The sequence below is a fragment of the Etheostoma spectabile genome, chromosome 16 (assembly GCF_008692095.1).
Source record: "Etheostoma spectabile isolate EspeVRDwgs_2016 chromosome 16, UIUC_Espe_1.0, whole genome shotgun sequence".
NCBI lineage: Eukaryota > Metazoa > Chordata > Actinopteri > Perciformes > Percidae > Etheostoma > Etheostoma spectabile.
Window position 1 is genome coordinate 1,525,028 of NC_045748.1, and position 16,228 is coordinate 1,541,255.

At 39.3% G+C, this 16,228-nt stretch overlaps 1 protein-coding gene across 1 annotated transcript in view; it reads right to left on the minus strand.

Moving 5' to 3' along the window:
• Positions 1–16,228, minus strand: part of arrdc1b (arrestin domain containing 1b) — a 41,712-nt gene that overhangs the window by 6,105 nt on the left and 19,379 nt on the right. Inside the window, exons 2-3 of the mRNA XM_032539572.1 lie at positions 10,330–10,440; positions 3,897–3,942 (exon numbers count right to left, since the gene is read on the minus strand). Coding sequence (XP_032395463.1) covers positions 3,897–3,942; positions 10,330–10,440 — 157 coding nt within the window. The remainder of the gene's footprint in view (positions 1–3,896; positions 3,943–10,329; positions 10,441–16,228) is intronic.

Below are 16,228 nucleotides of genomic sequence, written 5' to 3' on the forward strand. Positions count from 1 at the left end.
TATATATATATATATTCATAAATAAATTATATAAAAAAGAAAATAAAGAAATTGCAATATCTAGTTTCCTTTAATTATTAATTTCAACACGAAATTTTATATATATTTATATATATATATGTGTGTGTGTGTGCGTGTGTGTTTTGCTCTGTCAATGAACATCATTTTTAACAAATAATGCAATACCTTATAAAGCCCTATTAATCAGGTTAAAATTGGAGTAATTTTCTTTTATATTGTTGCGTGTAGGGAGGAGTACAGGGCTGAAATCTGTGTCCTTATGTAGCTTTTTAGACGGATTCCTGCACTTTCGTCCTGAATGGAAAAAGGACACTGATTGTTCTTGTGCCTCGAGGAAAGGGCAGTGAAAACAAGGAAACGGGGAGGGAAATGGCTGGAGGAAAGGAAATTCAAGGAGAATGAGATAAAAAAAGAACTATTTGGGGAGGAAGCAGCCAGACAGACGGAAGGGGAGAGATGTCCGCAGCCAGAGGAAAGATTAAAAACACATTAAGATTCAAAAGCTCTTCTGGTTTTGTGATACGTACAAACGATCAGCATTTAAATTTCACAAACAGGACGTACAAAAAGATGATTAATGTCTTGTCAAAATAAAAGCTGAGCCACTCTCTCACTCTCACTACAAGTGTTCCTTTTTCACTGATCCCTATTCAGATGTTAATGTCGACCAGATCAGTGGCCGCGGCTGCTGTCAATAGGAATTAACCAGATGTGTTGTTGTTTTGTTGCAGACAGGTTGGTAGCAAGAACAGACTGAAGCATCACTAACTTTCCCTGGAGACACACCAGACTGAAAATGGCTGCTGAAAATCGCCCGACTTGATCCTCTGAGCTCACACAAATACATTCCTCAGACTTTTTCAGCTGCTGTTCATCATGCTTCAAGTACATGAGCTGTACTTCAAGGTGCCGACTTCATTTCAACAAGCAGCCCCCTAACAATTTCCTTTCAGGCTAGACTTGTGTATCTACGAACATAATAAGCACTTTGAGTTGATTTGCATGTCAAAAGAGATGTTGGCACCAACGTTAAGACTGAGGCGGCTGTGAACGCCATTCATGGTTCCAGGGGAGGAATCCTAATGACTTTGGTGATCCCATGACATTTCCTCTATTGCCACCAAGATGTTCACCTTTGTGTTGTTTTGTGTAGAATGTCTGGACAACTCTTGGATGGATTGCCATGAAATTTAGTACAGGCTTTCTCTTCCTCCTCAGGATGAGTTGTCATCTCTTTGGTGATCCTCCTGAATTATCAATTAGTGCCATAATTAGGTCCAAATTCCAATTTGTCCAACACTTTGGTTTATCACTAAATCCAGCCAAGTGAACATGGCTAACATTGTACAGTACCTGCTTACCATCAGCATGTTAGCATTGTCCCTGTGAGCATGCTAGCATGTAGATGTTAGCATTTAGCTGAGAGCACCCCTGTGCATGAATACAGCCTAACAGAGTTGCTAGCATGGCTGAATGTTAGTCTTTTCTGGATGTATGTTTTACATAAAAACATCATCTCAACAACATTTAAATGACTATATAAAAATATGTATCAGTTCCCAATTATAAAGTTAAAGCTAATTATAAAGTTTAAACAACAGTTATATGAGGTAATGAAGAAAATATTTAGAAATAGACTTTATCCAAATTTAGCTTTTTAGGTTTTAAGCTTGTCCTATTACCTGCAAATCACCAAATGTCAAAGTCACCTTTTTTTCTGAATGTAGACCGATAGGATCAAGTAGAGAAGAGTTCATCTTCTAAATGTGGACATTGGTTGTGAGAAGGATTCTTGATGGAGGTAACACTATTTGATTTGAGGTCTGGCATGTCAGGAGAAGCAGCACACAGTCTTTGTCTGACAGCATGCTCCCTGATCTGAGTGTAGCAGCCAATTCCTTCCTCCCAGCTCAGTGTTGATGTTTTGAAATTTATCACCATTGACAGTTTCATTTCAGAAACCAGCAGTGAGATGGGAGGATATTTACCTCGTCTTCTGCTATGGAATTTGATCATCAGCTGCTCACTGGTTATTCGGTTTTATTGAATAAATAAAAGGATTCTTACATGCTTGTGCATGCTCATCTTCAAAGGATAACCGTTTAAATCACGTTTTCATCTATTTTGTTCTTTCTCCTCTTACTCAATTTTATCTTGTGTCCCTTTGGAATGAGGCCATCCACCATTTTTATCCAACCCTGTTCATCCCTCTAAGTGTCCTTGTACTTAGCTTATCTTAGCCTGCGCCTTCCTCCTCTCTTCTCTGCTCCCTCTGTGAGAAATATCAGGCTTGAACACCACCTGATGCCTCGACTCAAGATAAATGAGTTGGTCTTGTCAGAGGACATTCTAGTCCATCCCTGTTGAGCTGTTGTTAAAAGACACTGACATTGCTCAAGGCCCCTTCTCCTAACTACCCACTTTAGCAGCATCAGCAGGATGACCAACAGCCCTCTAAACCCCACCATGTCCTTTACCACTAACCACTAAAAATTGTGATTTGTACAGACGTTGAACAAAATTGTGGCGAATTGTAAGCAAACCTTTGAATTTTTCTATCATTGCATGTATGTATTTTCTGTGTTTTGATGCTAACACATTTTCATATCTACACATGAATATCTTTCAAAGAGAATAAAAACCTCATTATCATCGCCACCTCTCTAAAGTGTTAACCCTTGTGTTGTCTTCCCTTCAAAATTGAAAATTAACACGTTGACAATTTTATCGATGTTTGTCACTTTTTTTGACGTTTTCAACACTACGTAACAATTACTTATTAACTTTAATTTTACAGTTATTTGTGGAATTTATGGTCAAAAAAACTTATTTATAAGAAAATGATACCTAATGTTTGAGTTAGAAAATCTGAGCAGAAATTAGGAATTATTTAGACTAAAATTAAAGGAATGGATGTTGATGGATAATCACAGACTGGACTATCTCAACTTTTACTCAATACTATTTTAAATACAATTTCTTTTTTCAAATGCTATAAAATTGAATAAGACACCCCAAAATGAATGAAAGTAGAGATTTGTACTTGCCAAAGAGCATTGTGTTATTTTGGGTAGTTAAAAAGAACATTGATATAGGAAAACGGGTCATTTTGACCCGAGGACAACATGAGGGTTAAAAGTCAAGTTGGCTCATTCTACCTAACTACTTCATTTGCTGCCAAGTGTATTTTGAAGACATAAGAGCATATCTGTTTTCTGTACCAGCAGGGGGCAGCAGCAGACACCTGACTCTCCAATGAGCCACTTCTCACTACATTCTAGTTAACATGCCCTGTGCTGACACTCTCCAGTCTGAGGGCCTGAAAGACAGGGAGGGCGAAGCATGGGGGCATGAAGACCAATTAAACACTGACTGCACAACAGGGAACTAAAAATAACACAACGCCCCCCCTGTGCTTCAGCCCCCGTCTGATAGAGTGTAAGATACTAGACAGATACTGCACTGTGTGGTGCCATATATGTTCAGCTGATCTTTGCGTCATCGTGGTGTTGGCCAGCAGTTAAAAATCAACTTACATGTGTGTGAACAAGTGGCATGGGTAATAAAGATGAAATATCACGCTGTGGCACACAATTGGCATATTCCTGACAAATCTTTTACTCATTACCCATGTAATGATCCTTTACACACCACTGCTATCACAGATCTGTGTGTGTCTGCTTTGTGTCGGAGACAAAGGGCTTAGGGCTGACTGCTTTGTAAGTACACATACTAGAAAAACTTATCAGATGTTATCACACCTGCATGCTCATTTTACTGACGTCATCTGGAGCTGGAAAACAGGAACTGAAGGTGTGCCCCCGATATGGAGGAATGAGGTTAAACGGGTCGTCGGGGTTAATCTCTTACCTAGTATGAGAAACTGGAAGGGGATACTGTGTTCACCAGCAGTCAGCGTTCCTGTAAAAGAAGGAAGGCTTATCTGTTACACAGTAGACAGACAGAAAAGAAGAAAAAAATGCAAATTACATTTACTGGTGTGTGTGTGTGTGTGTGTGTGTATATATATATATATATATATATATATATATATATATATAGTGATTATTATGAACGTTTGTGTGTATGATTGTCTTTATTTCGACTTTGAATATCCCTTAATAAACATTACATGTTCTGTGGGGATCTGCTACTTCCCAGTGGAATGGAGTTTCTGAGACAAACAGGCTTTGTTGTTCAAAGACAGCAGAGCCCAGATGTGTTCCGTTGTGAACGAAACTAGCAACAGAAACCAATCAGCCAGTGTCAGAGGAAGTGACGAACTGTTGGCCTTGTGTCGGCCAACACGTGTAGCTGGCAGAGTTTGACAACTTCTCAGCAAAGTTAATCAATGATTTATAAGCACAGTGGGGCCGGGAGTGAGCGACCCAAGACTGAGTGCATTATTTTGCTCTGAAACAACATATATGGGTCAGCATCTTTGGGTCAAGTCTGCCCCTATAGATAAAATGTTAATGTTATCAATCTTATTGTCAAAAACCTGTCTGGCTGTATGTGGCACTCAGGCCCAAGCCCACTAGTTCCTACTGAAGATGTAAAGCTACTAAGATTTCAGTTAGTGGATACACAGACAATACTCATTAGTAGCATCAGTTCATTGAAGGTTATCTTTTCAATTAGTCAACAACAAGAAAAATGTAGCCCATCAACTGCTGTATGCTAGATGTGAACAAAAAGTATTCAGAATCTTATGCAAAGAAAAACAGCGATGTGAACACTAGAAACAAACCAAATGTATTTTCACACATCAGCTCAATCAAGCAGCAGTACACAAGAAAAAAAAAACATGCTGAAAAGCAACAATATCAGACAGCAAACTCTATATTGCTGATGTTATCAGACGACACAGGGTAAACTGGTGCAGACCTTGCTGTGTTTCCAGAAGCATATGTGTCATTCTGAGGATCTGAACAGGAAGTGATACTGAAGTATAAAAAGGTGTTTTGGAATTACACAAACTCGGTTAAGTACAATTTTCTCATACTTTTTTACATCACAAGCTCAGTTAAAGTGATAAGAACATAAGGCATCAATAGGAGCCTTTTTATCCCTGTTGTACTGATAGCACCTGGAGAGAGTCAGCTTATTAATTCTCTAGATGAGCTGACAACCCAATTAAATTCTCCCAGACGGCAACATGTCTCACCGCATTAGGGGCAAGGAACAACTTCTTCCGTCAGTGCTCAGACTGTGTGCGTGTTCATTTGGTTGAGGAAGCAGTAATGCTCTAAACCAACACTGTTGTAGGTCTCAGCTACTTTATCCAGTCAACTGTAGAGAACCTAGCTAACACGTACAGGTAGAAAAACAAGATGAAGGAAAACAATTAAAGGGGTATCTTACATCACATATTATATAAAACAAGCTGAGATTCCAAACTTTAGCATACTAAACCTAAGCAGATTTGAGTATCCAACTAACTACATCAATCATAGACAATTCAAACCCATTCTACCTACGGCACTAATGACTAGAAAAGACTGACACTGGGGGGACAGGGCAATCTACAAAAAAGAGCTATAAAGACTGAAAAGGAATCTCAAATTGATCATTTGCATATTAATGACTTACCCTGTGTTACCCTGAATTGTTGAAGAACAAAATGTTTTTCTCGCATGTCTCCACAGTGAACAAAGTACACATCTATTACTTCACTTCAAAATTTTTTTTTCCTGTAACACAGGGTGAGTCATTGATATAGAAATGATCATTTTGAAGGCAAAAATTATATTGATGTTTTTATGTAAATGAACCTGCTCCACTGCAAAATGCTAACATTTGGGTCAATTCTAACTTGTTTTGCTTCATTTAATTCAGTAGTCATTTCATTTCGTATTTATTTGTATGTACATTTTATGTGTACATCTGTATGACCGAGAATATATATTGATATATATTTCACAGTTCTTATTATGTTTTAATCTATGTTTTCATATCATTCCTTATTTTTATTTCTATTTATTCAATGGTGTTTCTCAGGTCCAATGTCAGGGAATGTTCTTTTATGTAAAAAAAAAAAATGAAAAAATAAAAAGTTCAAAAAATATTTTTGATATACTTTTACATGATTTTTAATGATGCAAATATCCAAAACCAGCCTATAAACATAAAATAACAAACATTTGTGTAGACATGGGAGTATTTTTTCTTCTAAACTTGTATTGTTTAGTTGCTATTTCAAACCGACAGTTACAATAATTAAATAGTTAAAGGTGCCTTCATTGTCATTTCTAAGCACACACAGAAACAAAATGAGTCCTCTGCATTTAACCCATCTTAGACATTGAAACAGCGGGAGATAACTTCAGTTCTTCTCGCCAGTGCCTTTTGGTCAGGGGGAACTGACCGGAGCACTAACCCAACATACATGTTTTGGCTGGGTGTCTAAATATAACACATTCATATATATGTAAGGGCCATGACACATAAACCCGATAACAGGCCATCGGAAGGTCTGGCGAGGTTGGTGACTCGAGTCTGATGTGTTCCGTGTCGTCGTCTGTCTGGAGTGGTCCAGAGGGGCCGTTGGCCTTCATTTTTGCCAACCTGACATGTTCGGCCGGCAGTTGGACTCAAATGACCAATTTGATTGGGGGAGTGCACACCCGGAAACAAGGAACGAGATGAGCATGACTAGAGTCTCTCAAAATCTGACGAAGATCTTTTAAACCAACCTTTGTCTATCTGAAATGAAGAAAGATTCAGCTACTGCATGGCCTATTTCTTGCTTAAAATGTTTTCAGAAACACGTTTCGGTCAGTAAAACATAGTAAAATATGAGATTGTATTCTGAACAAGCTGCCATGACATGTCTGATTTTGAATTTCTGGAGAAACCAGACCCCCGTGACGCGTTCACCCCATAGACAGAAATGGTCCAACAGACTTGTTGCTCTGGACGCAGACCAGTCAAGGCTTTTAGAAGCACTTTTCCGGTGACAGCTGAGCGTTACTGCTGCCTAACGTGAGAGACAAGGTAATGGAGCCTTTTATACATTGTCGTGTTTCTTTATAAATAAACAATGGACAAATAGTCTTTGAACCCTTCAGAAGTGATTCGCTGTCAAAGTGACGTCAAAATGAATGGCAGTCAATGGAATGCTAACGGCAGGTGATGGCTTATTAGCTATAAAAATGGCGCCATAGCAGCTCTGCTTAGAGGAGAGGCTTACCCCTTTGGTTCGTCCAATCAGCTGCCGGTTCTCATTTTTGGGCGACAATACAGACTAGCGCCACTTGTTGTTATGGAGACGTATTACATCTCGAGGCTTTGGTGTGTTCCAAGGCACTTTTTTGACCAACTTGGGGAGACTGATCAGTCCAACTGCCTTTTCTGCCGAGGGTTGGCCGTCTGGTTGATGTGTCAGGGGCTTAAGACTTTTGTGGCTGATAGTGCTTTTGAAAGTCTGTTCTCATTCAGTAAACTAAAAGAAATCAACGTTGCAATGGCTTTACTTCAAAATTAGCAATTCTGGTGATTTAATTCATTTTCAAATATAATGACAAAAAAACATCGTGCAGAGAAGTGTATCGTCAGTGAAAAAAAAGGCAGAAAATGCTACAGTGAGTCTGTCTCAAGCATGGTCTAAATATAAAGCTGTCAGCTCAACCACAACCCAACTGCAGCAGGGAAGGTCCTAAACTGAGAACAGCGACAGGATGAAGAGCGGATCACTGGTCTTCACTCCTCCAACCGCCAAGCATCTGTGGCATACCACATTATCAGTCAGCCAAAGTGAGTGTCGTTTGCTTTGTGTAGACGAGACGTGTGTGTGTGTGTGTGTGTGTGGTGGTCTTCCGTCACCCTTCCTGTCTCGCTCTCCCTGTGCCGCTCAACCCTTGGGGACAGAGCGGTCCATTTTCAGAAGAGAATGGGATACGGAAATATAGCAGAGATAAAGGGGGAGCACAGAGGGATGGTGTGTAATGAATTATTAATGTCTTTCTGTGTTTGGAGTGTGGAATGCCTTGAGTTTTAAACTATACTCTGTTTGTACATGCGTGCAAAATGTGGCATATGGTGGTATTTATTTTATAATATTTGTTAAGTTTTTACACACCACACATTTTTTTTCACAGTTTGATTCACTTTATAATATCTCAGACTAGCACCAAAACAATGGTATACAGAATAGTTTCTGTACAAATATTAAAATGATACTTTTTTGATACTTTACTTTTTACAAAACAAAATTCTCATGTTAAATGTGGTTGGTACAACAACTTTACCTAAATAAAATAGTCTAAAACTTGCTTGCTATCCATTAAAAGCATAAGTGAACAAGACTCACTTGACAAATTGGAATACTCTGAACACAACTAGGTCTGTACCAAAAAAAGTGTTGAGGTTCAAAACAACTGTTTTCTGTTAATCACAATTCAGCAATAGTGTCCTTTATTTTTTTTTCATTGAATTGATGCAAGTTTACCCTATTTATTAATACTCAGGGGCTAAATTGGGATTTGATATGTGTGTGTGAGTGTGTGTGTGCATAGGCGTCGATACTGAGCACCCACTGAGCACCAACATTAGCAATCAATCAATCAATCATAGATAGCCGTAAACCGTTTAACTCTGAGCATGTGCGACTCAAATCTGCACGCAACATCGGGCAGTGACAGTATGCCAACAGGTCTGCATGTCACTGTGTGGGAAGGGTGTGTTCATGTTTATGCCCCTTTGTTGGTTCAGTCTGAGTAATCTGAGCCTGCTTTGAAACCAAATTTTCACTTCCCGGTTTGACAATTGATCTAACAGTTCAACTGGGGTGAACTCACGTCCAACAGTACAAAAATGTGCATTGTTGGAATCATGACATGTTCAAATCACCTAAGTTCCTAATAAGAATGTAAAATAGAACAGACGTATTATAACTACACTAAATACTACAATATAAATAGTCTTTTATAATGCAAATTATCTGCAGTTTCAGCTTCAGAATCTTACAGTACAAGCATTTTGCGGAAAAAAAGCGGTGAATCTCCCATAAATTGCAACAGAAGATCTGTAACATGTAAAAAATATATTATTTGTGTTTCAACAGGTGCAAATCCCTGCTAGTTTATCTTAAAACGGGGCAGAGCAGATTCAGAGAGATCTGAATTTCGTGTTGTATCTGATCAAGCAAATTGTATATACTTTATATGCTGTTGCTGTAGTTTAATTTCTAATACTGCATTATATTTTGTATGTACTATACATTTATAGCTCACAACTTATTTCAAAGTATAGCTGTCATAAATGTTTTTAAGCATGAAGCAAGCACAAGGAATACCACATTCTACTTACAATTACACTACTTGAATAAATGCATTATCCAGCCATACAGTATGTAAACAGACCATGTGTTGGAGCACACAGTTCTGTGAGTTAAACATTGATCAGCTTCTTGGTGTTTTAACCAGCATGGATTACATGCTCCAATGACTGCCGTTAAGTCCCACATAGTGATTTGCATTTACAACACATTTCATGCATGCATGGCACATTTCACCTTCTGGCTGTAGGAAGCATCAGCAACAAATACAAAAGATGGAAGATGACGCTCACAACAAAAGGTCCTTTAAGCTCTCGTTTCCGTGGGTGAGCTGGGCGTCAGTGCAGCAGGGCAGGGTGGTACCCAAATACTGAGGCCGCATGCAGACAGGCAGGCTGGGACATCACTGCAGAGGGCTGCTACTCTGACTGATTGAGGCTTTAACTCCTCTCTACACGGCTGCAAAAAACCTGCTGCTGCCATTGTGACATTAAGGCTGTTGCAGCAAATTTTGTATAAAACAAATAAGGGGGAAAGGCAGAAAGGTGTCAATCACTTCATCCAGTGTTGTTATGACGTGGAAGTTTCAGTGCTCTCAGAGGAGAAGGGTAAAACAGTTTGATTCATATTCATGTCAGTTGAGAATCTGCAGGTGCATGTGCTTTGCTCTTAAAGGACCATACCAGTGTTTTTTCATGTTAAGACCAGTTCCCCTTCCAGGCAGCCATTGGTTTCTATTCACTGTAGTACACATCAGATGGGTTATCTACGAAGTAACAAGTCTTTGCGTTTTTTCACAGTGTAACAAATATGAATGAAGATCAACAACTGCCTGGAAAGTTAGAAAGTGTCTATGGCTGTTAGAAGTTGTTTGTGCACCAAATGGGCAACACATGTCAACATACTGGTGTGCTTCTTAGAATAAAAATGTAAAGTCTGCACATAAAGGTCACCATTCATGCACCTGTGTGTTAAGATGATGACAACCAGCAATAAAACAAATACATTCATCTAGCTTTTTCTGTCATTACCTTTGTCAGCAACAGACAGCGTGCTGTTGAAGTACTGCTCCTCCAGAGTCCACGAGGCCTCTTTCATTTTGTTAGAGATCCCACATGAGCCCTGACAGTTCACCTTGATGGCTGTGGAAAGAGGAGAGAAAATGAGTCACTCTACAGTCTGGTCCTTGATGCGTTTACCGTTTTTTTTTTTTCTTTTGCCAAAATGTCTTGTTTCATCTGGCAACAATTCTTCATGTAAACACCTTTAGGAAACTTGCCATATAAACTGTCATTCGGATTATTTTTGCCAAACTGTGTCTGCGGTGGTAAAGAATCTGGCTTTGTTATTTCTGACTATAAAGCATGTAATCTAAAAACTAAAACTAAATAATTTCCCTTTAGTGATCTTGGGACAACTTCAATGAGAATCATTATTCACATTCATTTGATATAGAAAGAGAAAAACGGTGCGGTACATGAAACTGATTGAAGTCTTGTGGTGCATTCCAAGTTACTTTTCCCATCTCATGGTGGTTTGGTCGTTTGGCAGCAATTTACTGGTGAAATAAGTCGTTAAAAGTTCTTTTATTTTATTATATTATTATTGCTATTCTTTTTTTTTTTTTTTAATCTTTCTTTAAAAGTGTTGGTTCAGGCACCGTTTAGGCGTCGGCACCGTCTTCAAAGTATTGCTTTAGTACTGGTATTGAATACCCAACCCTACGACCATGTGAAAAACACAGACCGGCTGCACGCACTGATTAGCATGAGAATGACTCTCAAAGAGGGACGCCTCACTTAATCATTATGGGCCCTTGGTGCTGGACATGTGCGTCCTGCCTTAGTGGTTAATAATCACAACAGGCTGTGAATGGTGTTTCTGTCGACAGATGGAAGAGAGGAGGGAGCTGACGTGAAACTAAAGAGGTTACTGGTTTGGATCACAGCACTGATGTCACCTGCAGAGTCTCGCCACACCCGCGTTTTACTGGGGAGATGATGGAGATGATGTTTGTGATGATGCAACAGGTTAGATAAAGCTGAGGTCTTATCTAGGGCTGCACAATATATTGTTTCTTTAAATCGCCACCACAACATCAACTTAGCTTAACATCCCAAAAGACACTTGTTTTTTTGTGTTAGTTGGAAAGGAAAGAAAAAAATCTGTCGAAAACTGTACTTTAAAATGTAACGGTCATTCTCTTTGAGTAGTGTCTTTTATATCAACTTCAAAGTTCAATTTGTCCAATAAAAAAATGTTGGTAATGATTTCCTTTCATTTGTTTTAAATTCAACTAGCAAGTAGTTGTATTTTAGCAGAAAACAGAAAGCAGCAAAAATGCAGAAGTGAGTACAATTTAATATCAGTTTATTTATCACATATCGCTTATGTTCCTCATATCCTGCAGCCCTAGTCTTATCAATATTACTCATCACACACACACACACCACACCACACACACACACACACACACACAGACACAGCACACACACACACACACACACACACACACACACACACACACACACACACACCACACACACACACACAACACTTGAAGTCAGTGTTTCCTTGCCTGTTGAAGTGGCCCGCCACATACATGAAACAATTGTGTGTCAAACTGACAATAAATCATCACACCCTACCAGCCAAGGCGACTGAACGTGGCTTTTAAATGTAAGTAAATGTGTTTGAAGGATTTTATTTTTTTATGCCAGTGGATGAGGTTAACGCAAGAGAACTGGTGAAGTTAAGCAACATGCTTTCCAGTGCAACTGTTAGAGTATAGGAAATTAAGTTACCGTCTTTTCACGTTGACCCAGAAATCAAAAAGTTAACAGTTTTTGTTGACACAATAGCCTTCAAAAGGGCCAAACTAGCACGGATATGTTCTATGACACATCAACAGTTCCTCAACGAGAGGAAAAGACTGAAGTGAGCATAGCTTTGCTCGCTCACGCTCTGTATATCACCCTCTCTCTCTATCCCTTGTCCATCTGTGAGGAAAGAAATCTCTTGATCACACACACACACACACACACACACACACACCACACACACACAACACACACACCACACACACACACACACACACACACACACACACACGCACACACGCACACACGCACATGCACATGCACACGCACGCCAGAGGATTAAACAGAAAGATGGCCCAGCCCAGTATTATGTCAGTATTCTGATAAGAGTTGGGCAGAGAGATGGGGCTCAGTATCGTTCCAAATGTTTTGTTTGTTTTGTTAAAGTGACTTCTAAATGTGTCACCTTCATTCTTTCCCTTTGTGTTTAGTAGGTGTGATTTGCATAATAATGTTAACCATCTCAGTTTAGTTAAAGGAGCACCAAGTCTTTCAAATTCATCTTGAGGGGAATATCACGTCTGCACCAAGTTCCATGGCAATCCACCCAATATTTCATAAGACAAAACAAAAATGTGAACCTGCTGGCGGCGCTAGAAGAAATGTCCGGGGATCAGTAGAATTTATCCTCTGGCTACCATGGAAATTTCTTTAAAAGTTCATGGCAATCCATCTAATAATTGTTGAGATAGTTCAGTAAAAAACGCCAACCTGCTAGTGGAGCGGGTTTTAGAGATTTCTTAGCCTGGACAAAGTGGTGACTAACATTACCGTCCCAGTATGCTTTAAAAAATATGTTGCTTGCAGCCCTAATATTAAGATACGTAATTACAATGATGCAAACATCCTATTAATCATTTAATGTGGAGTGTTTAGTGATTTGCAACATTCCCCACAAAGAAATAATACAAACAGAGACAGGTAGCTAGCTACCTTATAAGAGTGTAACTAAATGTCTACCTACTGTCATCTTATTGCCCAATCCTGCATGACAGTTTGATACACAATATGATTTGGTCACTACTCAAAAAGAATTCTGGTATGATAAGAACATGTGCAGGCAAAGAAACAACAACCCCAAACACAGACTCTGATGTAAAACGTATCACACCCCAGACTGTGTTTGACACACACAAACCTCAAAGTGGCAGATGGCTGGGCTCTACACCGGCATGACTGTTGGCACAGTTTGTGGGATGAGGGAGGGGACCTCTGCTGCCGGTAAAAACCAAATCCAAAATCTGCAGTTCAACACAAAACACTAAACACAACGGTGGCCTTCAGCCATGCAGACTACCGTCCATTTATTTGATCATTAACTAAACCCTGCAATCAGCTGATGCTCCTCCAGCCATCTGCCTCACATATGAAGGAGAATAATACCTTTAAAGTCCACATTAACATTCCCTGTGAGCTTTCTGGGGTCATCATCACACTACACAGAAGCAACAGTAGAAGTGTGAAGAGCACAACATTTTCAGAAAAGGGAGCGGTTACTGCAACAAGATATTGTTTAAAACTGGAAAAGTGATGAGCTCAGCCCTTGAAAGGTCAGTGCAGGGGTAATCTGTTAATATCCTCCGCAGCAACAGCAGCAGCAGCAGGAAGAGCGGCTGCAGCACAGCTGAATAGTGAATAGTTGTGTCATAATAAGATATGGGTTACTTTGGCAGAGAGACTGGCTGTCTGCGGCTGAATAATGGCCCGACCTCTCCAACCGGCACATGGAGCCAGATGGACCATGAGCGGTGATGACGTGGTTGATGAGACGTATATGCAGACATAAAGATACTATGTGGTCACATTCACCACGGATGCCATTAAGGCAGTAGAAGTCCAAAACCTTAACTTAAACTTGAGTCTTTGGCCTGATTCTAGTATAATTTCTTGGGATTTTTCAGTTTTGTAGAGATCTTTGTTCTTATTTCTGTGACTATACAAGGCTTTCCCTTTGTCCCTTCCATGCAAATTATGGAGACTTTAGTGAGAATAACATGTACAGACAGAAATATGACATAATTAACAGAACACCAGTAATTATGGTATCTTTTGTGTGCTTTCCAAAAACAATACAAAAGGCACTTCATTGTTGCTTACCACCTAAGATAGTGTTAAGTTAATGAATGAAATAGAACCTGTGATGTTGAAGCTATGTACCACACTATGCCATCAGAACAAGCAGATGTCAGTTTTTTATTTGCAAAACCTCTGTTTCCAATAGCCGTTATTGCATTTTCTCTTGGGCGATTGGAATTTTGTTTTACTCGTACGGGCTATGTATATCGTAAATGTGCATAAAACAGTTACATAAAAGTGCATACTGACAAGTCCGAGCATTTTTTGTGAACATTCAGGAGATTAATCTAGCTGCTCTGACACTTACAGATGGCAGGGGCATGATTAAATACATTAAAAGAACCTTGAAAAACAATATAAAAACAATATGAGTAAGGTATGGCAACATTTGCTAATTAAATGTTTTTTTTTATTATTATTTCTTCACATGAATGTGGTTCACAATTGATGCTAAAACTCCATTACCACTAAAATCAGTTTACAAATCAATTTGAGGCCAGAAATAGTCCATGAATATCCAGATCCATGATAAGTGTGTGATCTCCAATGCCCAGTTCAAGTAGTTTTTTACAGTGAAAGTCTGAAATACTGCAGTGCGATTGCAATTCACAAGATTTGGTTTAGTTTGTGAAGCTGAGATCAACACACCAGCGGCGGGATCACACCTTGTTCCTGCCAGCACAGGAATCCACGCCAGAAGCCAGCTCTCCACAGAATAAACCACAGCCTGAGGGAGACTGACACTCAGTAGTCAGAGGGAAGCCGGCAGCAGAGCGTGCTCTGACTCAGCAGCTGGCTGGATGTGTTGCCAGGTTTGTTATTACATGTCCACGTATTCTCCACAGTTCAATGAGAGTGTTTGTAGGAGGAGATGATCCTGGTGCTACTACTCATTAGATTTAATGAACTAGACTGTGTGGGCAGGCAGATCCAGGAGAGATGTCAGTCATAGAGTCTTCTGATCTGGCTGCCTCAACATGACTTCTGTGTTATATTGTATCAAAGGGTTCTGTGATGTGGGTTAAAACTGGGTGTTGGTGGGTCGAGGAGGGTGTGGGTGGGAGTCGAAGGTGTGGAACTGATAAGTATGTGGATAACTCGGGAAGGTAAGATTATCTGTTTTGTGTCCTTGAGTAGCCTATCTGTAAAGTGTATCCTGTTTTTAGCGCACTTGGCTGGACAAAATGTCCCACAAGTGGTAATAAAGTCAAACAAGCGACGTCAGAAGATGAGAAACAGACTTGGCCGAGCAAACGAATGCTGACACAGTACCTTCCTTTGAAATCGCTACTTTTTTAACAATTGTACGTTCTGTATTGAACAATTTGAAATGTTAAATGTCTCAACACAAGAAACTGAAAGAGAACTTTGCCTAAAATAAAATAGTCTAAGTGGAATTTTTTTTATTTAAATGAGGAATTATCTGTAGAATAAGTAGAAAAGATGACAAATCTGACAAACTATTCATGGCAACTTTTGGTAGTTGCCAGCTTTGACATAGTCATCCTTTAAAAAAAAAAAAATAAATAAAAAAAAGTGGCATTAATTCAGGTGGCATATACTGCTGCTATGGTTACATACAGTTTAGTACTGTGGTTAAAATGTTGACCAGAAAAAGATTTGTCCTCTTATACAATGTTGACAGGCCCCTGTGAGCCAATCAGAAATGAGTATTTCCCATGGCAGTGTATAATCTAGCTCCTTTCTTCGTGTTGTTTGTTGATTCCTCTATGGCACCCTTCTTTTTTTTTGGCCCTGGGATGCATTCTTTGTCTCAGTGTTATTGTTTGTAATTGTTTGTCACAGTTTCTTTCTTAAATATGTAAAAAAAATAAAAAAATGTTCTCCTCCACCTCTCCTTGTGCAGGAATTTTGTCCTTCAGGGCATTCTTTCCAGAAAATATCTGCCCGTTACACAGTACTGCTGTTTGTTCTGTCACTGAATTTTCCAAACAAATAGAAGATTATATATATA